Source organism: Pteropus medius, unplaced genomic scaffold (assembly GCF_902729225.1).
Source record: "Pteropus medius unplaced genomic scaffold, Ma_sr-lr_union100, whole genome shotgun sequence".
Lineage (NCBI taxonomy): Eukaryota > Metazoa > Chordata > Mammalia > Chiroptera > Pteropodidae > Pteropus > Pteropus medius.
The window spans coordinates 7,799,588-7,824,817 of NW_024352783.1; the positions used below are offsets into that span (position 1 = coordinate 7,799,588).

Genomic DNA, 25,230 nt, shown 5'->3' on the forward strand with positions numbered 1-25,230 from the left:
ATGGCCAAAATAGGATCCTAGAAGGAGAGGAATTCTTCCTTGTCTCTGTAGGAGTTTGTAAACATGCAGTGTCCTTGCAGGAATATTGCAGAAAGAATTAAAGGTGTGAACAGATGAAAAAGATGATTTTACAGCCTAGGAAATTCCCAGCCCTGTGCTCCCAAAACATGAGGTGCTAGTGAATGAATGCTGTGTGAAAAAGCCACAGATGTTGCAGTGTTCTGTGGTTGGCAGAGTCTTTAGTTACACTGAAGTATGGCAAATAAAATCTATCAAAACTTTTCTGCTACTTGGGAAATGGGCTGGGTTTAAATTTATTTTTTTAAGCAGTCTTCACGGTAAAGAATAGAAGATAAATGCAGCTCTTTCTGACAAGCCAACACAGCACCCTAAGCTTTTTTTTTTTTTTAAATGTTTTATTTTTATTTTGCCTAATATACATACACAGTTACATAATTCTACTTAGTAAAATTTTCACACTTTGGAATCTGGCAAGTTGGCAAAACTTGAATTTGGGGGAGAAGTAAAATTCACTGCTAGCTCTAGGAGGGGAAAACGGAATCTGGTAGAAGAGGGATCCTATTTCTCTAGTTTCTTTCTCTAGGGTAGTTTGCTGTATATGGAAAAGAATGTTATCAACACTGAGATCTGATAGTATTCTCCTTAAGAACTTATGAGAGTCTCATTTCCCTAAATTAATATAGTAGTTTCTTGATTAAAGAATTATACTTTTAATTTTCCTGATTACCTTCCTGGGAACAAGTATATATTTTTAGTATGCCCAACTTTTATTTTTACAGTGCCTCTCAGTTTAAAAAATATTTGTATTATAATAGTTCACAGTGTTTCACAGTAAAATAGTTTCAGTCATTTTCTACCATGAAAGAGGCAGACTTTAAAAAAACAAAACATTCTTTTACAATCTGTTCAAGCTATCAGCATCATCCACGCAGTAAGAGCAGCCAGACAGAACCATATATATTTGTCAACCCTTGGAACCTACTAATAACATGTACATAGTAGCTAGACATGTCGTAACTCCAAGAAAGTGCTCAAAAGAGGCAACCCATATGCTTGTGAGGTGTAGCTGTCTTTTACAATGAGAATCAGCCAGTCATGTCCTGTCCCTTTGTTTATTATGAATTTGTGCCTTCTCCTCTAAGAAGACAGAGGCTAGGTCACAGGCCCACATCGAGGCCAGGCTCCACCCCCGTCTGCCCATTCCCACTCTTGAGGACATCTGTCTGGCAGAGAACATACCTGGAGATGATTTTGTGAAAAGTATAGCGGAAATCTCGGTTCCGGTAGGCATAGACAATGGGATTGACAACTGAATTGGCATGTGACAGGAGAATGGCCATGTTCATTGCCCACTTGGGCTTATCTTTAGCCTGAGCTGGCTGAAAAAGAGTGACACAGTTGATAGCATGTACTGGTAGCCAGCACAGAGCAAAAATCCCAACGATCATGGCTAGGGACTTAGCCGCGTGGATCTCCCGCTGGAGTATGGTCCTTGAGTGGTCCATCAGCTCAGTGCGCTGAAGCTGCCTGCAGGCCACCATGAAGATCTTGATGTAGATCACTAGCATTATGAGCAGTGGGGGCAGGACACACCCAAAGAAATTGAAATATACCATGTAGCTCATAGGGACTACATTCTCGAAAAGACACTTCACAAGGCAGCAGCTTTTATTCGTGATTCCATCCCAGGACTCTGTGCAGTTGGTGGCACTGTCTTTACTGTTCCACCCCAGGAACGGGGTCAGTCCAATGACAAAGGCAAGGACCCAGAGGACAGCAATGACTCCTCTTGCTCGGGTCCCAGTGACCAAACTCTTATACCTGTTCAAAAGAATATCATCTGTTATCATCGGTTTACAGTACTCAACAACTAAAGTCAAGGATCCCACCTCTGCTATTGTTTTATGGCCTTTACTCCTAACAGCCTCTAAGGTTCACCCTCAAAAGGCACCATGGCCTTTTACCCTCTAAACCAACACTAAAGACCTGCAAACAGGCATGAACAGCTTTGCTCTAACAAGCTCAATAAGATTTTCATTCTTGACTTATTAACTCACCTCTGTTTAGTGACAAATCATGGTCATTGAGAATAAGTGGAGAAGTCTTAAAGGGTGCTTTCCAATTAACCCAGATACTGACCTGTGAATGTAGGTCTTCTATAAGACACTGTTCTGGGTGGTTGAGATAACAGCAGTGAACAGAACACACAAAGGTCCCTGCTTTTAAAGGGACTTACATTCTAGTAGGGGGAGACAGATAATAATAACAAACAAAAGTTAGTAAGTTAGAGGGCATGATAGGAGGATAAATGTATAGTAGAAAAAAAGAAAAAGTAAGGAAGATCGGAACTGGCAGGGACTAGTTTTAAAGAGGTCAGTCAAAGGAAGCTTCAGTGATAAGGTGACACTTAAACAAAAGGCTGAGGAAGTGAAGATTGGAGCCCCTTGGAATCAGGCATCACTGCCTGGTGGCTCTGGGCAAGAATCTGGTCTTCCACAAATACACTAGAGGTTTGCCTTGGATTATGGGAAGATTCGTCCCTAAATACCTCTGTAAACTGCTGGAGAACAAGAGTTTTGGCAATGTCCCTAACTGTCTCTACTAGCAGCAAAGTTGATTTTTTAAAAAATGGGAAATAACTTAGCAAATATTAAATTTTTAGTAATTTTTAAACCATTAAATCTTATTTAAAATCTCTACAAATCAAAATATACATTTTAGACATTTTGCTATAAACTAGTCTATATGTGGTTTATAGCAAACCTATAACCTTAGCTATTAATAGCTGGTCCATAATATATATGTTCAATATAACGTATTGAGTAAAGGAAATAAAATCTTTCCTTAAACTCTGGAAGAAAAATTGAGAAATAATTTGATACACATTACCTTAAGACTTGCCTATGGAAATTGTCCAATTTCCTTTGCCTGCAGGATAAAGCCAGTACTTTACAGCATGGCCCACAGAGCCCTCCAGGCCTCAGCCCCACATACCCAGTATCTGCCAGTCCTAATCAGTGGTTCCTCCTGGCTCATGCTGCTCTCAACATTGGATGGAAGACCTGTTTTTGTTTCAAGGGTTACCTCCTTTCCTGATCACCTCTCAGGCAAAGATGGCCACTCCCACTCTCTGGCCTCATATACACACCTTGTCATAGAGTTGCTTTATCTGTTACATTTATTTCCTCTCAAAGAGAATGTCAACCTCTTCAGGACTAGGACCTTTACATTGGTATCCCCAGGGCTTAGCACAGTGTCTGGCATGTAGTAGATGCTTAATAATATGACCATTGTGAGTACAGTCCTCATTTGTTATTTATTATCGAACAGCTTTAAAACAAAATTCTGTTTACTAGGAATATCTGATGCTGTGGCCTGGACAGACAGGAGAACTAATACAGTTTGCTGAGGAACTTAACTGAGATCTTGCCTCATAATTGGAAGTGATTCCTAGTCTCCTCTGCTCCCTATGAGGGTGGCCCTCAGCAGTGGGCAGCTCAGTTGTGGGACCTTTACTACAGAAGACCTGCTGGGCTTGGCTGCTCACTGAATTTTGCTTGGCCAGTAAATCCACCCATTTCCAAACCATTTCTGCTTCCCTCCTCATTCGAGGAAATAAAGCCATTCCTTAAAAAAATGTTATTCCTGGCCATTGCCTTACCAAAGAAATGAAGAATGCAATTAGTCCCTGCAGGATGACAAGGCAGCCTCCTAAAGGCCAAGCACTCAGAATAACAGGACTTTAGATAGGTGAGGCAACCATCTCAACAGCCCTGCCTTACTCCTTTGTTGTTTACAGCAGGGGTCTGAGGCCTGTGGCCTTTTAGGAACTGTCTGCACAGCAGGAGGTAAGCAGTAGGGGAGCAAGTGAAGCTTCATCTGTATTCCTCAGATCATCAGGCATTAGATTCTCATAGGAGCACTAGTCCCTGGTGCCAAAAAGATTAGAAACTACTGGTTACAGGACTCACCTGTATTTAACTGAGTACAGCTGAATACAGGCCAGCCCTGGGGGATGAATTATATCTGAGATAAGCAAATTCTCTTGTCAGTAATGGTCAGTGGTTGATAGTGAGGTGGTTCTGGGCAGTGAAACTGAAGGGAGTCTGCTAGGGTACTCTTAGGAAAGATTTTACTTCTTGATAAAAGGAGAGAGACCTATGAGGAGTTATTCCCCCTGCCCATCTCTTTGCACTTTGGGATGCTCTTCTGAGAGGCTGTGTAGATGCCTAGAACTGCAGCAGCCATTTTGGGACCAAAAGGGACAAGCCTGAAGACAAAGCAAAGGCAGAAGGAAAGAAAGAGCCCAGATCCTTTTTTTACCCCTCCTCTTTAATTTCACCCCTCCCCTCCAGTTCCACCCCTGACCTCTGTTGCCGTTTCCCCTTAAGGACTGGATCTCTGAAGGTGGGGCATCTCCTCCCACACACTTGCAGCGTGTACCCAGGGCCTGGCACCCCCTGCGCACTCGGGGGCCTGGTGCACTTGGGGGCCTGGCACACTTGGGGTACAGTCCGTGGCTCTACCTAGGGTGTGAGCCCAGGACTTTCTGTGTGTAAAGCAGACATGCTAACCACTACACTATGGAGCTACCCCCAAGAGCCCAGATCCTTGAGGACTATACCAACCCTCGAGCCATCATGGCTCCATATTCTAGTTCAAGAGATAATTAAAAGTCTCGATTGCTTAAGCCACTGTTACCTGCAGCCAAAAGCATACTCATACAAACTGGAAGGGACTTTTATCTCTTTTAGTCCAACCTCTCCTAGTTTACAAATAAGGAAACAAAGACACAAAGCCTTTGAGAAACAAAGGCAATAGAAGAACCAAAGAGCAAAGCTAAGTCAGGACTCTCAGTCCTGTGTTCCTTGCACCACGTTATGCTGCTCCTTTTACTTTTTTAAAAAGCAATAATAGATATGGAGTACTCTGTACACAGAGGGATCACAAAGGGTGGCTTCTCGCTACAGTTCAAAACAACAACTGGAGTCCACACACATCAGAACTTATCAAAACTGCTATATCCTGCACATGCGAAAAACTACTTTTATGCTAAACTGTCTTAGATAAGGAAAAGCAGCTGATTTCATCTGTGAAGCAGCTGGTCACAACTTTCTCTGAATCCCTATCACAGCCTTTCTTCCTCATTGGTTCATATATCATTCAGAGTTCTTCTTTTGTACTATGCACTATGCTAGGCACTAGAAACATAATTACAGTCCTCATGGGTTGTAAAGCTAATGGAAGAGACAGTAAGTAAACACACAGATGTGTAATTACAAATCAGAATGAATTTCGCCAAACCAAAATGAACAAACAGAATACAGATAAGACAAAAACAGGAAAATCTTGGGCCTGGGATGTTTCGGAAGATTTCTTAAGCAGAGCTAAAGGTTGAGAAGGAGTAAAAATTGAAAAATGGAAAGAAGAGCATTCCAGGAAGAGAGAACAGAATGCGTAAGGCTTTCAGATAGGATAGGATTTTACTTTCCTAAAGAAGCAAAAGGAAATGTGAATGAACCTGGAAGATGAGGCAGGGGCCAGCTCAGAAGCATAGGAAGGAATCTGGATTTTGATATTCAGAGTGCAATGGGAAGTACTAAAAGTTTTTAAGCAGGGAAATGGTAACGATTTGTTTTATAAAGCTCAGAGAGATTGGATTTTAAGTGAGCAAAAAGGAAAGCAGATTAGTTAGGAAACTATTCAAGAAAATATGTTGACTTGGACCAGAATGATAGCAAAGATGGTGCAAATAGATACACACTTTGGAGGCAGAACCAACAGTTCCCAATGAATTGGATGTAGGAAGATGAAGACTCAAGGGCAATTCTTCGGGCTTTTTCCTCTGATGTATTAATATTTAATTAATACTGAAACTGTGTTAAAGGAAAGAGTGAGTTGTAAGGAAATTAAGATCAAGAGAATGGTGGATGTTACTATCCTGATGAAAATGATCAGTAGAGAGTAAATGCAGAAAAAAGGCAAGATTACTAAAGAATCTAAGAATCTGAGGAGGTAGGAGGATGTAGAGCCCAGGGCACATGTGGAGGTACTCTTCTCTGCCATGGCAGAAGGAGGAAAGAACAGGACCAATGCAGGGAGGGTGAGGATTGGGTAGTGAGAAGATAAAGGCAGCATCTCCTTTGAGAGCTGTTATTACGCCAGACAAGTGTGAAGAAAGTCATCACTTGAAGAAAAGAAAGCTAAGACACTTGAGTTGTTGCCTCAGGAAGTGGAAAAGGGAGCTTGCTAGAAAAATGTGGGATGGCCTTTATGATTTTTGTGGGTGGCATGGCTTCTTTTAACAAGGTGCAGGCTGGACCATGGGAGTTGGAGGTGAGGAAGAGTGAGAGAGAGACTGAGGAGATGAAAGAACTGAGACCAGGGTGCAGAACACTCAAGCAGGGTGGCTGTTGCAGTCAGCAGAAATGATGACAGCGGTAGGGGAGATGGTAGCAATGAGAGGAGGAGCAGTGTGTTTGGACAATGGGAACTTCAAAGGTTCAGGTATTTTGCAGGAGGGAAGGGGATACTACTCTGGAAAGGAGAGTAGAGAGAACCAAGAAAAAGAGCTCTAGCTCAAGTTCCCACCTGTCGTCCAGGATGCAATAAGGAAAGTAGTGTCCTTGAGGGAAGGGGCAGGTCTCAGCCAAGGCTGGGTCATGGAGGGAACATTCAGAGAAGAGGTTGAGGATGTAGGGATTTGGTGATATCCCAGAGAGCACAGAACTTGGGAAAGCGAGGTGGGACATTGAGTCTAATCAGCCAGGGGTTGATATATAGAGCATTGTGGGATTGAAAATTTAATTGAATTAATTTTCCGTGTACCTGAAATACTTGGCTAAAGTATTAAATATCCAACCCATGTCTACATTTTCATCTTTAATATACTAATGGTACATGAAACTTTAAGTAAAAAAGTTCATCATCCATCATCCATTTCTTCGTCTAAAACAAGTTCTTCCTAAATTCCTCCAAACTTGTAGATAGTTTCCCATTCTAGCAGCCTTAGAACTATATGACCAAATGCCAAATTTTGGAGACACTAAGCTACTAGCTTATATATCTCACTCAAACCGTGCCTCATGTGGTCAGAGCTGCTATCTCCAGTTTACAGATGTGGAAACACATCTCAGAGGCTCACAGAGGTTAAATTGTTGGCCTACTGTCCCTAAACTGCAGTCAGGACACAAACCCAATCTAATTGCCAAAAGCAGTCATTTTCCTGCTCAGGAAACTAGGGCTCTTCTCACAAATCCCAGCTTCCCTCTCTGCTTGGTCGCCCAGCCTTAAGTCAGCTGCTTCACTTTCTTCCCCAGACATGTCTGACCTTGCCAAAGCTACTTGCCAGTTCCAGGGAGCACCCCATTTATAGCTGGTCACATGGAAATTGGAGACCTGAGGGAAGAGGCATCTGCTACCCTTTCGTTGGCAGTCCTTAAAAGGCAACAGAGAGTCTTTATTCTGTTGAAGGACACAACCAGACCCACAGGAGAAGTATGGGCAACAAAGACAGAAGTACTTTTAGCACTGGAGCTCCAACTCCATAATGGCAGAATAGTCAGTATCTATAAGACCCATGCCTGGGCCCAGGCACAGGGTGGGAGATAGTCACAGATGCTGTAGAAAGAGATAAGTGTCCCTGCACTGAGCAGGATGCCAGAAAGGATGACCCCTGGGGTCTCTGGAGTCTTACGTGGGTGCTGGTAACCTCCCGCCATGTTCTCTCATTTTCCACTTACAGCTGTGCCTCTGTCCTTTTCCTGAATGCCCATCTCCCTCCCTGGCCCCACCTCTTGCCTGTAGACACCACGCCTTGCTCCCTGAGTACCAGCGGCTCTCAGAACATGTGTGTGTGTGTGTGTGTGTGTGTCTGTGTGTGTGTGTGTGTTGGTCTGTGTGTACACAACATTCTTGAAAGGCAGAACCATGTCCTTTCTTACATCTGCCCCTATGCCAGTCCGTGCTCTTCTGTGGAGAGCACTGAGCACAGCAGTAAGGCCAAGGAAGCCAGACATCTTCCCCAAGTGTAGGAGAAGTAAATGAAAGGCAATGTAGAAATGAATAAAGGAAACATAGGCCGCTTTATTATTCCAAACAAACAGGAACAATTCCAGCCCACACAAAAGGGGTGTTCTAGGAAAAGAAAGTCCATGGTCTAGGAAGGGGCTATGCCCCTGCTGTGCATGGAGCTGTGCTGTGATCTACCCATTCTCCATATAAGGGACTCATTAGCTAAGGAGATTAATAGAGTAACAGTCACATGGAGGGAATCAACAAAAGAGAACAGTGTGGACACTGAGGTTACATAATGAGAGGGAAATGCCAAGTGCTGCATAACAATTGCTGCCCTATTTCTGGGGCAGGGTCTTCTCCTCTGGCTCTGCAGTCCTCAGCCGAGACCAGGCCACCTTCTCAGCCATAGAAATCAGAATTCTCAGCTCTCAGGGCAGCTACTTTGGGCAGTGACATGGAGCCTGGACAGTCAAGCCAAGAAGTGGATAGAGTCTGAACTCTGGCATCAGAAAAATGGGGACGATGGTGGCTGCAGAACCCACCTCCATGCTGGGGCTTTTAACACAGATATAATATGTACAAAGCACTTTATAAATACAAATTGCTAAGTAAATGCACATGAGTTCTGTCGTGGCTTCTTAAAATTGTTTATTTAGGGACTTTTCTTTATAGTCCATCTAGCTCACAAGTTTCATTCCTCTGTAATACAGACATTTCTGCTATAAAGCAATGTATACGTTCTTAGAAAACCTCATATTCTCCAAAACTGCCCATAACAGGACTTATGTGCAAATGGGGTTAGGACAGACCACTCAAAACTACAAAATTTTTTAACTAGAGCAGTAAAAAAATACCTTAGACCACCCAGGTAGGCAGTTCAGCAGGGCTGGAGGCTGCCACAGTGAATATTAAAAATGTTCCAAAAAAGTCTAATGAAAATCCTGGCAAAACTTTAATTAGAGCAAGGCTGATAAGTGCCAAGACAATGCAGATGAAAGACGAGTACTGAGCCAAGGGACAGTTATTAAGTTGGGCATGGTGGCAGTGTGGCCTGCCACAATCGAGACCAACAGGCTGGGATGAGGAAGGAGGCCCAGGTATAGGCAGCGTTTTTTTCCTCCTTCTTTCTGGGTGCCCAAATGGGCTCCTACTGCACAGCAGTCAAACCAAGAGCTTTTTCCTTACTGTCAAAAGACCATGACACTGTTCTCACTATTCCAGCTCTTTTTGCCTAGACAAAATCATAGATGAACCAAAGCAGTTGTCTGCATTGTACCAACATCCTTCTCCTATACCTATCACATGTACACTAGTCACAATACAGAAATTCACAGGGAAGCAGACCAGTTTGTACTGAACTACTCCACTGTGCTCCCATGGCACCCTGTGATTCCCACAGCACCCCTCCCATGAACCTCCCACATAACTACATTTTCTGTCTCTTTCTACTGAATCATGCGCTCCTTAATGGCACAGACTCTATCTTGTTCACTGTCATATCCAAAACACTTAACATGGCCTGGCCAGCAAATGCTGAATGAAAGCCAGAATTTATAAGAAGGGAACAGAAATCTGGCTTCTTAATCACATATACATGTTTAACACCCACTTGGTAGCTCTAAACAAAACAAGGCATGGGATATGTAAATGTGTCTAGAGCTTCAGCTATATAGTTCACGTGAGGCTACCTGTATAAGGGAAATTTTTATGCGGAGTAGTTGCTTCCCATTTTTCAGATTTCTCATGGAACCAAACAGGGCTTTTTAAAAGTTGGTATGGACAGAAGAAGAAAAAGAAAATTTTAATAGCACTGTATTTCTGTATCTATTAAAGAAACAATATATAACCAAAAACGTTCCCACACAGAAAACTTAAGACCCACAGGACTTCACTGATGAATTCTATCAAACATTTAAGATACAAATAAAGCCATTCTTACACAAAAAGAATAGATACTGTTTGGTTCTATTTATATGAAGTTCAGATCTGGGAGTGGGAAGAAGTTCTCTCATTTGCTATTTGTGGTAAATATATTGAAGGCAATTTGCCTTGTTTCTACAGTCTGAAACGGTCATAGCTCTAGCCTGCAGGGCAGTCTGAGGAAAGGACAGTGCCTGCTTACCCACTAAATAACTACCTGTGGTCACCAGAGCTCACCTTCAGGCTGAGTTCTGAGGAGGCTAGAACCGTCAGCTACTCTGGCTCCTGAGAGGTTCTAATCTATTCCAACAAGTTCAGATATAGCTGAATCCAGTGATAAACCTAGTTGGGGCCTGAGCTGAGTCCACTGCCACATGAAAGGCGATTAGAAGAGATGCCACTTGTCCTTCACAGTCAAGAACAATGGATGAGGAATGCAAGTAGCAGAAACGAAAGTTGGCAGCACTCCCCACCAGCTTACTATGGCAAGAGGGGTGATCTGATAATGATTTAACTCATAGAGATTGAGAGTGGGGGCCAGGATTAGGTGTCCCAGAGTTCACCTTTAAGGCTTTTTTTTGGCAAGTCTCATATTTTGGTCTCATATATCAGATAGCACTCAGAGACAGCCCAAAATAGCTGGGCTCTAGACTCTGATCTCCACATAAAAAAAGAGCTTTGAGAGGCAAATGCCTGAAACCGGACCAGAGAAGTAAAAGCTACCTTGTCCTCCCCCTAAAAAAGTACCTTTCCATGACTGGGGTTAAAACACACTGATTCAGATAAGCATTAATTGTCATAATCATCAGCTTCCACATACGCAAACAACTAGTAAGAAGACATCAGTATGTCCCATTACTGGTGATGTTAACTTTGATCACTTGGCTACCAGGTTTCTCCACTGTAACTATTTTTCCCTTTGTAATCAGTATATATCTTGTAAATACCGTGAAACTTTGTAAATATCTTGCTTTTCATCAAACTTTCACCAATGAGTTTTAGCACCTATTGATGATTTTTTCCTGAACCAGTTAAGTACTGTGATAGTTGCGGAATGAAGACTTATTTAACCCAGTCATCCCAACTCAATAATTAGATGGCATCTACTGTAAGCAAGAGTTCTTCCAACTCATTATTAAAAAAGAATCTCCTAGCTCTGTTCTTTGTGAGGGCCTACAAGAAATGATGCTCCAGTAGCAATGAGCATACCTAGCCAAATCTTGATTTCTAAGTACCATTCTCTACTGAAAGGAAACAAGGCTTCTTGGAGAAATGGCTGATTCCAAAGCCGGAAAACGGTGTAAGTCTGAAAAACCTTTCTGTGCCAGAAAGTAAGGAAGTGCTCAAAAAATTGATGGGAACACAAACAGAAGTGAACTCGAATAGGCTCCCATTGGCCAAATTTGGGCATCAAAACAAATTGCAAGAATAAGTTATAACACATTTAATGAATATAAAATTCCATAAGTCCATACTAATATTTAAAAAATAATTTCAGGAAGAGCAGGTAAAAGATAAACCGTCTTTATAGAAGAATGCCAGTTGGTAATGGTGGAAGGAATGAGAAAAAAGAAAATTACCATAGTAGTAAGTAACTGATTCAGATATGAATCATCAATGGGGAAAACATACTTTACAGTGACAAGCCCTAGCAGACAGCCTTAACCAAGTGATCAGATTTAACATACCAACAATGGGACACATTGACATTGCGATGGACTGAAATGGACACAACATCATGTAGATAGCATTCCAACATAAAATAACCAAAAATGTTTAACGTGAATCTAATCATAAATGACCAAATCCAAATTAAGGGACTGCCTGTAAAACAAATAACCTGGACTCCTCAAAAATGTGACTGTCTTGAAAAAGAAAAAAAAAAAAAAAACAAGGTCAAGGAACTATCAGATTAAAGGAAAGTAAAGGAATTAAATGCATACATGACTTTTTACTGGAACCTGGCTTAAAAAAAAAACTGTAAAGAATGTGATGGGGCTCACTGGGGACATCTGAATATAGTATCACTGTTAAAATTCATGAGTATAATTTTTTTGTGTGTATGACAGAAAGCAAATGTAGCAAAAATATGAATAATTTGTGTATTTAAGTGAAGGGTATACAGAATTCGTTGTATTAGTTTTGCAAAGCTGTGGGAAAAAAACACTACTTTAGAATGATCCATTCATTCTGAAACCACAGACCACATTAGATTAGTCAAATGGACACAGATATGTATGTGTGTGTGTATATATATGTGTATATATGTATATATTTTAATAGCAGGGACTTTTAAAAATTACAAATGAATGCAATGTGTATGTGCTTATGTATGTATATACACACAGACACACTCTGCATTCATTTTGTAATCTTTTAAAAAGTCCTTGCTATTAAAAAACTAGATTACTAATGATTTCTGAAAATGCCAAATTTAAGAGCTAATTTATCCCTCTGTAACCTGCTAAATTCTCCCTGTTGGTTTTGGTGAAGCCCGTCTAGTTTTTCTCCTACCTCTACAGTTTCTCCTACCTCTCTACAGTCTCCTTTGGGCTCCTTTTCTACCACCATCTGTCTTGAGGACACCCTCCTTCAGCTTCTCATGTCTAGGCAATGAGCTCATCCATATTAGGGCTAATCCCCAACATTACCCACATGCACCCCCCCCACACACACACACAGACACGTGTGCATACACATGCATACAGACACATACTTCCAACTTCTAAATATGTTGGAAGCTAATAACTGGACTAAGTACTGGAGATAATGAGGGAAAAACATGAGCCCCACCCCCACTTATAATGGAGAAGAGAAGGCAACCTTAAACAAATTACAAAATAATTAAGAAAATAACTCTAAGCATGTAGAAAGCTGCAAAGGACTTCTAGGTGCCTTCCAAAGAGAGTGGCGAAAATTCAGAAGATTCAGCAGGTAGTGAATATTTCAGGCAGAAACTAGCATGTGCAAAGGCCTGACCTCAGTAAGTTCCTGGAATTGAGAGGGGTCCTGAGAAGCCAGAGCAGAGAAACAAAGGAGAAAGGAGCAGGATGAAGGAACTAGAGCCAGTGAGTTGAGAGCTTATCCCAAGGCACTGGAAGTATTAGGTAAAGGAAGGAGGTGCAATCAGGTTTTTGTTTTAGAAAGATTGCTGTTATGTGAAGAATAGGCTAAAAGGACAAGCATGGATGCAGAGAGATCAATTAGGAGACTGGCATCCTGGAATAGGGTGAAAGTAGAGATGGGACAAAAAGAGGTAATTGTTGAGAAGGTTTAAGAAGTGCAACTGACAGGACCTGTTCTGTAATATCTTTCAATAAAGCTTTGTTGTTTTCTACATTAAAAAAAAAAAGGATTTGGGCAGTGGTGTTGAATCAGCATCACTGGAAATCGAGATGTCATACACAGAAAGCTGCTTTGGGAAGAAGGACTGACCAGCCCCAAACTCCAAATTCTACCACCTACTCTATAACTCAGCTACCTACTGCATCGCTCAACCTGCAGGCACCTTAAACATTACCTGTGCAACACTTTCCCAAAGCCCCTGTGTCTTTGGGGTGGCAGAAGCCAGCTGCCAAAAAATCTAGGAGTCACCCTGGACTTTCCCCTCTCCATCATGCCCAACATCCAACCTAGTCAGCTAGTCCTCTTGAACCTGTCCCCTATGATCCCATCTTCCAGCCACACGCACACCATGCAACATGTGGTGTCAATACAGATACACTTGTCAATCACACAGGCTGACTAGGCACTGCACATTTCATACCCGTAAACTCCCCTCCAGCTGGCCCTGACCAGCCATGTCTCTAGTCCTTCACTGATTGTGGTTTCAGAGTCCAACCTTGGTTATCAGGATTCCTTCCTGTCCTGGTCTCTTGGTTGGCTAAGTGGCTTTACCTGTGGCCCCTCTGCTCCAATCTCTGCAAGACCCTTTGGCTGGCATTAGATATCAACTCACCCTGGTATAGAAGTTCTTATTTTACACGTCTCAAATATCTCTAGTGAACTGCCTCCATCTTCATGGCCTCTGCCTTGGTCATGCCTTCTTCCTTTTCATCTGGATGACAACTGGCTACCCTACATAATCTTGTCCCCTCCAATCTGTCCTCCCTGCTGTCCACTAGAATGACTTTTATAATGCAAATCTAACCAGATCAAACTCCTGATTAGAGTTCTACATTGGCCTGCCAGGTCCCACCTAATTATCACTTCTCAGAAAATCACATTGAAATGGCAGTAGAGAAACACAAAAGCAAATGAATTCACAACCATCCTAAAAATGGGAGTGGAGGGTGACATCAGCAAATTGAAGATTTTGATGAGTTTCTAGAAACTAGAAGGCAGATAGGATCTTCAGGATGGGGCATGAAGCCCTAAATCAAACAGGGATGGCCAGGAAGAAAGGCTCCAGTCTAGCAGACAGCAGGTTCTAGAATGAGATTTAGAAGAGGAACAGAAATCAAGGAGAAGACTACCTGTGCACTAGCTTTGTGGGCTCCCTCATCCATATAGCCATTGTCCTCCCATCTACCATGGAGCTAGGCATTTATTCCCACCTCCCACCCTCTCCTAAAGCTGAAGCTTGAGACCTAGTGATGGAGGATGGGGTGGGAGAAAGAGTTTTGATTATATACGCTCTGTGCTACATGAAGGAATCTGAACCATGTGAATCCAAAAACTGTTTTTCAAAAATTTGTAAATTTTTAGCCTTAAATCAAAACTAAAATAGGGCACCCACTGCAAAACCCCGTTGTAATGGTCTCTACACCTATCTCGATATCCTCCCTTGAATAATGTTTGCCTTACAGTTAATAAAAAAAAAAGTAAAAATAGGAATGCTAAATTAAAAAAAATAGAAGAACTAGGGGGGAAAAGTCAAGGAACTTTTCCAGAAGAGAATGAAAATTTGTATATCAAAGAACATTTAAAAGACAAGATCAATCGAGGAGGGGAAGTATCCACCAATCTATTAAGAATCCCAGAAGGAAAGAAGAGAAAATGGAGATAAGGAAATAACCAACAAAATACATATTTTTTAAATTTTAGAACTGAAGACAGACTTAAGTCTTTAGATTGGAGAAGTTCACCTAGAAGTACCATCCCCAATGAAGGAAAAAGCTGAAGTCAATATGTAAACTCAACCTCATGAATTTTCAGAACACCAAGCAAAAGCAGATGATCCCAAAGGCTTCCAGAGAAGAAATGCAACTTACAGATAAGACTATTATATGCATCTGACTTCTTGAGCAACACTGAGTATTAAAGCAGTGCCTTTAAACTTCTGAATCATATCCAGTCAAATTACCAATCACATGTGAGAAATAAAAACATTTTTGGCATATACAAACCAAGAAAGTTTATCTCCCATGTCCTGAAAAGGATGTATATACAAACAAACAAATATGTATCCCAGAAAGAGGAAAGGAAACATGGAATGCAAGAAATAGTAGAACAACTCCAAGAGTATGATGAAGTCACAACTGACAGTTGTTCAGCACACTTAAAAGGCACATTAGGACAGTCAGCAATGAGGATGATGAAGAAGCTGGATCATCATAAGGATGTGGGAAGCCATGTTCTTCCTTTAATTTCCTTTTAATTTCCTAATGAGAAAATCACAATCCAAATATATGAAGCAGACTAAAACGTGGTGTAATTTTGAGCAGTAGATAGCACCTAAAAATAGAATCCACCTGACCTGGTCATTAGAACTGGCTTCTTGAGAAACATATGTTTAGTGACAGGAGTGCATTTTCTACTCCAATCATACTACTGGGTTCTGAGGTGAATAAGGAATACACAAGTAAAACTTTATAAATGCCCTTAATCCGTTTGCAATTTTCAGATACTCTCTACAAAGTTCAGGAAACTGTCTTATAGTTATAGAATAAAATGTAAATAGTATTAACCTTGACAGTATAAAAGTAATGGTATAATATAAATGTATTCATTTCATAATTTGTGTAGGAAAAAAACACAAGAAACGGTGGTTGCCTTTAATAGGCAAATTAGGAATCCAGAGATCAGAGCTCGGTGACTACTTTCACAGTTTACCCTTCTAGATGATTTCAATTTCTTTACAACAGCATGAATTACCTTTTTGAAAGTAAAACTTCTATTGGGTAGGCAGTGTACTAAAAGTAATGATACAGTTGATAGCAGAAGGCACAGAGATGTGGAAGGGACGGTGATAATATACTTTCCCTCAGTTTTCATGACAGTTAACAAATACTGCCTACAATTCATGGAATTAGAAGTAGAGGCTGAAATATGATCCACAGAAAAAAAATAAAAATACTATATAACAAAAATTGGCAAGAGCAGGGCTGGGATGAGGGATTGCATGAGCTGCAATCTTCCTGTTACATGGTGGAGTCAACAGATTCTGTTTAAAGATGACAGCACAAGTCCAGGTGTTGCCACAGAGAGTGGAGTGACCCTCAGAAGAAATGCCATCAGAAGCAGTCTGCAGGGGCTGCCCTGCAAAGAAGTAGTGAGGGGCAACAGAGGGGAGACTTCCACTTTTCCTTTTATACCCTTCTGCACTTTCGAATATTTACTTCTATGCACACTGGTTGACTTCTAAGTCAAAACAAAAACAAAACAACCTCTTTCATGGACTTACCAGTGCTTTGAGGACTACACCCAAACTCCTTAGCAAGCGTCTAGGCCCTCCTTGATCTGCCTGCTCTTAGACCCCCGGCCCACACCCAAGGCTGTGAAGCCAAAACTGTAGCTTTCCCACTCTGCTCCTGCAAACATGCTCCACCTCAGTTCAGAATGCTCTTTCCTCCCACTTATCCCATACACAAACTACAAGCATCAACTCTCTAGAAAAAGCACTCCCTCCCCCTCAGCCTAGACTGAGTTAGAAGGCCATTCTGGAGCCTGTGACATTCTGTTCTCAACTTTAGTTCTGTCAAAGAAGGTATATTTGCTATTTGCCATTAAGATCCTGCCACCAATGGCAGTGTCTCTAGGCTGTTAGCTTCAAGGGATCAAGAGCACAACCTGTTAATCCCCTGAGGGAAGAATAACCATGTCTAAAGCCCAATCCCAAAGGTCAGTAATGAAGCTTAAGCATTAGGAAAATGCTTGGCCTCAGTTCCCCCATCCGAAGAAAGGAGGCAGGAAGATATCCTCCACAGGTCCCAGTTACATTCTATGACATATCATGCACACCGGCCATGGTATGTATAGCTTTCTTCTTCCTCACTTCGCTATAAATTACTATATACCTATAGTCTTCTTTGTCCTTTGTAATTTTTAAAGGGTCCCAATCACAATTTGCTAGTGTCCTCACTCATCTGCTCCTAGAAAAGACCACTCATTAGTGGGTGTTTTTGGATCAGCTCTCGCATAGAGCACCTGCTGGCTTTCTGAGTGTCTCTCTGCCCCGTTTCTCCTCAAGCCTGTCAGAAAAAAGAGCCTTTCCCCTCAGCTATTTACAAGCTGGCTAAGGGCTCTTGGGAAGACAGGATTACCCAGTACTGGCTTCTATGTGGCCCTGGGCTAATCTCTGAGCCTTGGTTTCTTCATCTGGGAAGCAATAGGGAAGGTCGTAGTATCTGCCCCTGGAAGGTTGTTGTAAAGGTTAAACAAGATGAGGCATGTAAGTTTCCTGGCACACAGAAAAGGCTTCAAAAGTGTGGCTGCTGTTCACAGTATTAAAAATTCTAATGTCCGGAGTAGCTGAGAACATAATTCCTCATATCTGTCCCTGCGACTGTGATTACAAGCCGACAGGTCAGAACAGTGAGATACAGAGCCTGGGTCCCACAGAATAACTGGTCCTGCCACTGTCAGTCCAGGAGGGCCCCACGAGGCAGGAAACCCTGGGCACACCATTACAGGGAAGGGAGCGCAGATTATCCGTCACGTGGAAAATGTTAACTTTTGTCCCTTTACACAGGCTCATTCTTCAGATGATCAAAGACAACTACCTGTGCTTTTCATTTCTGTGGAAACACTGCTGAGGCCAGGCTTGCCACCCTTCCAGGCACGCAGAGCAGTACATGCTATGGCCTGATCTGCAGAGGAGCTCCTAGTCACTGGGAAATCTCACTGCCTTCTGTGATCAACTCCAGGCCAAAGTCCCCAGGCAAGCCAGGGTGACTGGTAGACCCCTCTACCACCCTTCAGGAGGAGCCCTGTGTTCCTATTCACAACCCTGAGTGCTCACAAACTCTGCCTTCATCTCCCCTGCCCTGCAACTCTCAGGTGCTCCTGCATGACCGTCCAGCTGGTTGGACTCTACCCTCAACCAGGGAACAGGACTCTAGGAACCCTTCAGATTGGACTATCCTGGTTCCCACCTGGTTCTAAGTCAGCTCTTGAGGGCCTCACTGACCAGACTAGACCAGAACAGACCAGACCTCAGCCTCTGCCTAGGCATGTGTGTACCCAGTGGAGAACTAAACTGCCCAGGAACAAATTCCTGGGCTGGAGGTTCCCGTCAGCATATATGGACATGGGCTCAGCCACAGCAAATTGCAGCACCTGCAGCTGGTTTAGTCATTGCTCCAGGCTGGGAGGTGAAGTTGAGATGAGTGTATGCTAACAGTGGAGGGTAAATAACAGAGCAACACCCAAGTCCCTCCTTCTGAGAGGGTCAGGTGACTTTTTCTCCAGTCCTCAGAGCAATGTTCATTATGTAGGTAACAGGATGGCCCCAGGACGGTGCATGAGAGCCAGAAGCCAGGACTTGTGGGCCTTTCCCAAAGCATCTGCAGCACTGTCCTTGGATCAGCTCTCGCATAGAGCACCTGCTGGCTTTCTGAGTGTCTCTCTGCCCCGTTTCTCCTCAAGCCTGTGAGAGATCCTTTCAGAAGACGGTGTCCCTATTTCCCCTCTTTTCTTCACCAAAATTTACTGGACCATCTTTTTTCTGACATTTCAGGAGAAAGCTCTGCCGATTACTGGGATCTGCCATCCCTCCCCAAGTCTTTTTTTGGATAGTCCCCCCACATTGTCCCAGCTTCCCCACAATAACACACACTCTTCGCCTAGTCACTCATGTATTGATCCAAAATGGGGATCCCTACCCATGCCTGACATCATGCCATTGGGTCCTAGACTCTAAGACCAAGCCTCTCCCCTCATAGTGTTCATGCTCTGGTGGAGAGAGACCATAACATAGTAAAGACATGATTTAATGATAGAGTCAGTGGTAAAATAAATGTGGAGACTGAGAGAAGCCTCTTCGCTGAGAGAAGTGGGGAAAGGCAGTACAAAGACTGGGGTTGGGGAAAGAACTTGAACCAGCATGGCTGTTCTTTGGTGAGTAAGATAGGGAGGGGTATAAGCTGGGGTAGACAGAAGCTGGATCATGCAGGGCCTTGAGACCAGGGCGGGACATTCATATTTTACTCTAAGTGCCACTGCACAACTTTAAGCAGGGGAATGGTATGATCTGAGTTTCCAATACTCTCAGGTAGCTGTGTGGAGAATGGTTATGAGGGAGTAGGAGGAGATGAGGTACGGGGCCCATGGTGGGAGCTGTCGAGAGCTGCTAAGAGGACATGAACAATGACATCCAAGAAGTGACCATTAGATTTGACAAAAAAGGGGGCATGCAAGAGTGACCTGATAGGAGCTATTCAGTGACACTATGGTGACAACGGAAGTGGAGGCAGTGAAACTAGATGACTTGTTGGAAAAGTTTACTGTGGAGAAAAAGGATGAACCAGTAAGTGGACAGAGTATGCAGTTGATGGAGAGTTGATATAAGCATATCCATATATTAATGGTGGTTTCCTGGGGCTACTGTAACAAAGTGTCACAAACTTGGTGGTTTAAAATATTTATACTCTCATAGTTCCGGAAGCCAGAAGCTGGAAATCAAGGTGTCGGCAGGGCCATGCTCCCTCCAGAAGCTCTAGGGGAGAATCCATTCCATGCTTTTTCCAGCCTCTGGTGGCTGCCCCAGCATTCCTTGGCTGTGGCCACATCCCTCCAGTCTCTCCATCTCTGCACAACCTCCTCCTTTCTCTTTGCATGTTTATTTTATAAGGATATGATTGTATTTAGGGGCTACCATTTAATCCAGGATAAGCTCTTCTCAAGATCCATATAAGGAAATAGTCATTCCTTTCCCATAAGGTAATATTCAAACATTCTGGCAATTAGAACATGGATATCTTTGCGGGGGGCGGGGGATACCATTCAACCCATTACAATGGGAACGATCTAGAAGAGAAAGATAACACTGATATGGAAGAAGGGAGAACCCCAGGAGAGGAGTCTTTGGAAGAGTTGGAGGGACAGGACCCATAGCTGAAAATGTTCCTTCCTAGCTTTATTTCAAAACAACATTAAAGGTGAATTTGATCATATGGGAATTGTAGCTCAATAAAAAATAAAAAAATAAAAAAGGAAAGAAAAAAGACTTATGAAAAGACTCAAAATTCCTTACCAACTCCCACCCTACAGTATAATCAGCTAAAAGGAGCTAAATGGAGGCCACATTTTTTTCCCAAGGCACCAAGTCTTGCTAAGAAGTCTTAAAAATCTATTCACAGACCAGATATGCGAGGCACCAAGAAAAAGGGGCAAAGGGAGCAGGGAGAGTGACAGAATCAGGGTCCATGGACAGATCAGACAAACACGCCCTTACCATTATGTTGACAGATCTGGCCAACAAAGCACTCCCTGGAAAACACCCTCCTCAGCCCACTGGGAAAACAGCTGGCCTCAGCCTACTGGAGACTCAACACAGTGCAGGGAAACAGAGTCAAGGAGCAGGGAAGGGAAGGCCCTTAGGTAAATTACACAGTTGCCCACTCCATCCCAACTCAGCTGGGGCTGTGGCATGAAGTGGACCAGGCCTAGATTAGGGAGGAGAAAGTGTTCCTGCTATAAACAACCTGAGGGTAAAGTGAGAGCTAGGGAGCAGCCTGGGCAGACACATTCCCCGGACCACTGACACACATACACCCAGCTCCGACAGGAGTCTAGTGCCTGGCTCTGCTGTATGCATCGCCCCCCACAATCCTGCCCGTTCCCAGTGGCACCACTGACTGGACCCTCTGCCAGAAACATCAGGAATTATGTGAACTTGAACTGGAGGAAGCAGACCTGTTTGTAGATACCCCTCACTCCGAAGGCCAAGGGCAGTGCCTGTGAGTGGACATTCTTCCTTTTCAAGTCTGGCCAAAGTTGTCATTTTTGTGCCTAGCATCATCTTGAGGCTTCCCTTTCCTCCTGCACTGTAATCTTCCCCATGTTAGTAAACGGCCTTGGCAACTGGGTGGCAGATGGGGGCTGTGGCCTTGAGCTGTGCTCACAGATGACCACATAGGCCTGGCACTCAGCCTTGAGGTACAAATACCTTCTAAGTCTACCACACCAGTGAACCTAGGTGGAACCTATGGCATGTCCAAGGACTGCTTTTGCCCTCATTCCCTGGACCTCACCTTCATTCTTGTTTGCCTTTATAGGGGAGACACATCCTCCCAAACAGGGCACTTCTCACTTTACTCCCACCTGGAGTTCCATAACTCCAAGGAGGGCCTTGGAGCCAAAGTCAGAGCTGGCTCCCAGCCCATGTCAATGAAGTGAAGGGGAGCCTCAAGTTTTCCTGACTCCAGGAATGTTCTCAAACTTTAGTGGGACCAGAAGTCCCCAGTTAAAGATACTGATACTGGAATCACACACACACTCCATCCTAGAGATTCTAATTCCATAGAGCGGAGTGGGGCGGGGAATGGGGTGTGGGTGGGGGGCTGTAATCTTTATTTTAGCCTGCTTATAGGTACCAGCCCCCAGGAGGGCTCAGGAGCCCTGAGAACCTGTACACCTCTCCAACTCACGAGAGTAGGGGTGAGTGCTAGGGATAGGTCAAATGCTCATATCTTCCTGGGACAGGAAGTTGGGGCCGCTTGCATATACCTCTTCCAGACCTCTAAACTCATGTGGGCAGGCCAGGAAGGCAGGGATGGGACAAGCTTCGTGATGACTCCACTAAGCATTCTTCCCTCCCTACCCCTACACTCATCTCCTGCCTTAGCAAAGGCAAAGGAGAAGTTAGGGGCCTGTAATTCATGTTTCTTTCCTCTTAACACAACCACACCCATTTTTTTTTCAAGACTCCACCCAGCAACAAACCAGGACAAAAACTAACAATTTTAAACTTTTATGGGACTTCCTACTCCATGGGGCGCAAGAGATTCTTCCGGTAACTCCTATTGAGCTGGGGTCTCCTTGGACCTCTGCCAGTGGCAAGCCCATGGGGCTTCCGTTATATGGGCAACTCAAGGGTGGGGGCTTGTGAGTACCTGTTGGATGCAAACAGTCCAAAAGCCCACCAAGTAATGAACATGAGGACCAGTAGGCAGGAAAGAGATCTCGAGAGAGAAGAGTGTGCCATGTCGCCCTAAACCTCGGAAATCTCTGGGCTCTGGCACACCTGATAGGATGCATGAAGCCTCCTGGTCCGATGCCAAGGGCAGCAGCACATGGAAAAGGCCCAGACATGCAGATCAGGCTCACAGCCCAGTCAAGCAGGAGGTTCCTATTCAGATGGGGACCCAGGACACAACCCACAGGGAACAGGCTCAACATGTCTGCCTGCTACAAAGGCTTCTGGGAGCATTGTCATGGTCAATTCCCTCAAACACGTTTCTCTTAGAACCACCAATTTATTGCAGGCAAGATCCACTTCTAGAAATGGCAGGCAATACTCTTTCTGCCCACTGATGCCACACATAGCCCTGTAAGTCAGCCTGATGGCACAGTGGGAATATGGTGCCAGCTCTGAGTTCAAGGCCTGGCTCCAACACTCATTCCAGATGCACCTGAGCTTCCATCCCTTCATCTATAAGATGCAATTAGCAGTACCCTCTGGAATTACTGCAAGGATTAAAGGATGTAAGTTTAATATAAATTGCTTCACTGAGTTGGCACTCAGTAAAATAATTCTTTCCTTTCCCTCCTACTCCTGTGACTCAGTTTCCTGTCTCAGCCCCAAACCCAAAGAGATCCAAGTTCACCTAACTCGGAAATGCCAAAGGAGCCAGCCACCAAAGCAGAGCATACTTTCAATAAGCCTTAAGGTTCCCTGACACTCCTGCTCTCAAGAGCTTAACTCCGAATTCTTTGGTCATCTACAATTGGGGCTCCAATCCTGTTGCTGGCGGCTCCATACCCTGAATCCTTACATTTTCCCAGTGCTGGAGAGAGGACCAGTAAGTTCTCCAGTTTTCTGAAATCCTGGCGGTACTCTCCCAGCCTGCTGGGACAAGGACAGCAGGGATATTCAAGGTTACACAATGGCATGAGGTGCTAAAGCTCTTGGTGAAAGGACAAGGCATTTAACCACTTTTTAAGACTATATAGAGGTGATCTGAGCTAACATTAAGCATGCAGGGACACGTGTCCGTAGCATTTCCCCAAGTTAACTGGCCCTTTCCCGCCCAAGGTGGCCTGGCCCTCATTTTGTGCCAGGTACATTCTGAAGTTGGGTCGTGAGTAGCGTCCATTCTGACAGCGCTAAGTCCCAGCGTCCGAAGTTGCCCTGGAACCTTCCCTTGAACCTCCCCGGGCCGCCAGACCCCCAGCACTCACAGGGCCGTGTCTGGCCGCTGCTCCTGCCCCGGGTCGGCCGCGGGTGCGGAGTGGAAGGAAACAGCCGCAAAGGAGGAGATGGGATCAGCAAACCTCTCGCTCCCAGGCCTACACCCGCCTGCGGGGGTGGCGCTTTCCCCGGAGTTTCCACAGCAGGCTGGGATCCCATGGTCTACACTCCCCGGAATCCCTAGAGTTGTCTGTCCTTACGCAGATCCCCTTAAAAAACGCACGCTTCCGGGGGAGCAGAGGCCTCCAGGGCCCGGCCAAAGGCACCAAGAAGTTCTGGGCAGCCCGGGCGCACGCATCTCTGGGGATGGCCGGCGTCTTCCAGGCTGGGACCGGAGCTCAGAGCGCCCCGAGTGCCTCAGCCTGGCCCGTTCCCAAGGGCAGGAACCTGCCCCCGGAGCGGGCGGTCCTTGGCGGTGCTTCAACGGGGCTCGGGGGCCGCCGCGCGCCTCACCTGAGCGGGACGCGGATGGCCAAGTACCTGTCGACCGCCACCGCCAAGAGGCTGAAGATGGAGCTCTGCGTGAGCACGAGCACGAAGCAGGCAAGGAAGAGGCAACTGTGGAAGTCAGTGCAGAAGCCCAGGCTGATGGTGATGGCGAAGGGAATGGCAAACAGCCCCACGGCCACGTCGGCCGCCGCGAGGGACACCAGAAAGTAGTTGGTGGGCGTCTGCAGTGCGCTCGACGTGCCCACCGCAGCGCACACCAGCACATTGCCCGCCACCGAAAGCGCTGCGATGGCCAGCTCCAGCGCCACGTACAGCGCGTCCTGCGCCTCCAGCGGCATGGCCGGTGATGTCGCCTACCCCGGCCGCGTCGAGCGCGGGGCAGCCGCGTGGGCCCCGCCGGGCATGGCTGGAGCGCCCGAACCGCGCGTCCGCCAGCGGCGTCTGACCCGCCAGGCTCCCGCGCTCAGGGCCGGGACCCAGGGGGCGGGACAACGGATGGGTGGCAACGCCCATTGGCCGGCGTGCCCGCCCTTCTCGCACTCCCCGCGGAGCACCGCCCTTTCCCCCTAGTCGAGGTCCGCACCCGCGCAGGGCCACCCTGGTCTCCGGAGCGCGGGAGAGAGCGTGGGCGTTGGGCCCCGAGGCGTCTCATGGTAACGATATCTGACAAAGTCAAGTTCCCCAACTTCCTAATGCTCCAACTCCGTGGGTATTTCCCGAGCTGTCGCACTGTCTTCTAACTAGGGCGGCGCGGCGCGGCGCGCCCAGAGCCGGGGCGGCTCCGGGGTTTGAGACCCGACTCTACCCTGGGCGTTCGCCAGTCTCCGTGAGCCCACGCGAGAGGACACCCCCTCAAGCCATTCCACTGCCGGGCAGGGCGAGTCGAAGACCTGAAGGCTTTCGCGGCTCCCCTACTAGAACCGTGCGGACCCTGGTGGACAGGCGGGACTCGCCTTGCTAACTGGACGAGATGCATCAGGGAGGGGAGAGAGGGGCCTGAACACGCAGGCCGCCTCGCGCCACACACTCCCACTGGACCTGTCCCTTCCAGCTGCGGCACCCTAGGGCCAAGATGGTTTTGCATGCTGCATCGCTGCGCCACCCTACCTCTGCAATCGCGTGCCAGTCTCCCCAGCCTTCCCTCTTCCCTGCCCTTCTGCCACTGTCCAGGAGGCTTCTGCTCTACTTTCTCCTACCTGGCTACATGCTACACATCCTTCATGCTTCGCCCACCCCCTGTAAAGTGCCAG

General features: G+C 45.3%; 2 protein-coding genes across 8 annotated transcripts in view; one reads left to right on the forward strand and one right to left on the reverse strand.

Annotated features, from left to right (window-relative positions):
- Positions 1–25,230, forward strand: part of ZSWIM7 (zinc finger SWIM-type containing 7) — a 41,290-nt gene that overhangs the window by 14,440 nt on the left and 1,620 nt on the right. For 2 of the 7 annotated variants that reach the window (XM_039847466.1, XM_039847473.1), the window contains exon 6: positions 17,870–20,344. The exons of 1 other annotated variant lie outside the window; for it this stretch is intronic. The gene's annotated coding sequence lies outside the window, so the exon portion shown is untranslated. 4 more of the 7 variants (XM_039847467.1, XM_039847470.1, XM_039847468.1 and 1 more) reach the window with 4 other exon arrangements.
- ADORA2B (adenosine A2b receptor) lies at positions 411–24,447 on the reverse strand. The gene is made up of 2 exons (XM_039847458.1): positions 23,984–24,447; positions 411–1,842 (listed from the first exon to the last, which is right to left on the reverse strand). Exons 1-2 carry the CDS (start codon positions 24,316–24,318, stop codon positions 1,179–1,181), a joined length of 999 nt encoding a protein of 332 aa, XP_039703392.1. The 5' UTR covers positions 24,319–24,447; the 3' UTR covers positions 411–1,178.

What these genes read in the sequence shown, in the direction of transcription:
- ADORA2B (XM_039847458.1), bottom strand. Translation starts at nt 24,318, where the DNA reads ATGCCGCTGGAGGCGCAGGACGCGCTGTACGTGGCGCTGGAGCTGGCC. An exon ending in GCCATCCGCGTCCCGCTCAG is followed by an intron (nt 1,843 to 23,983) that starts GTGAGGCGCGCG and finishes TCTTTTGAACAG; the next exon opens with GTATAAGAGTTTGGTCACTG.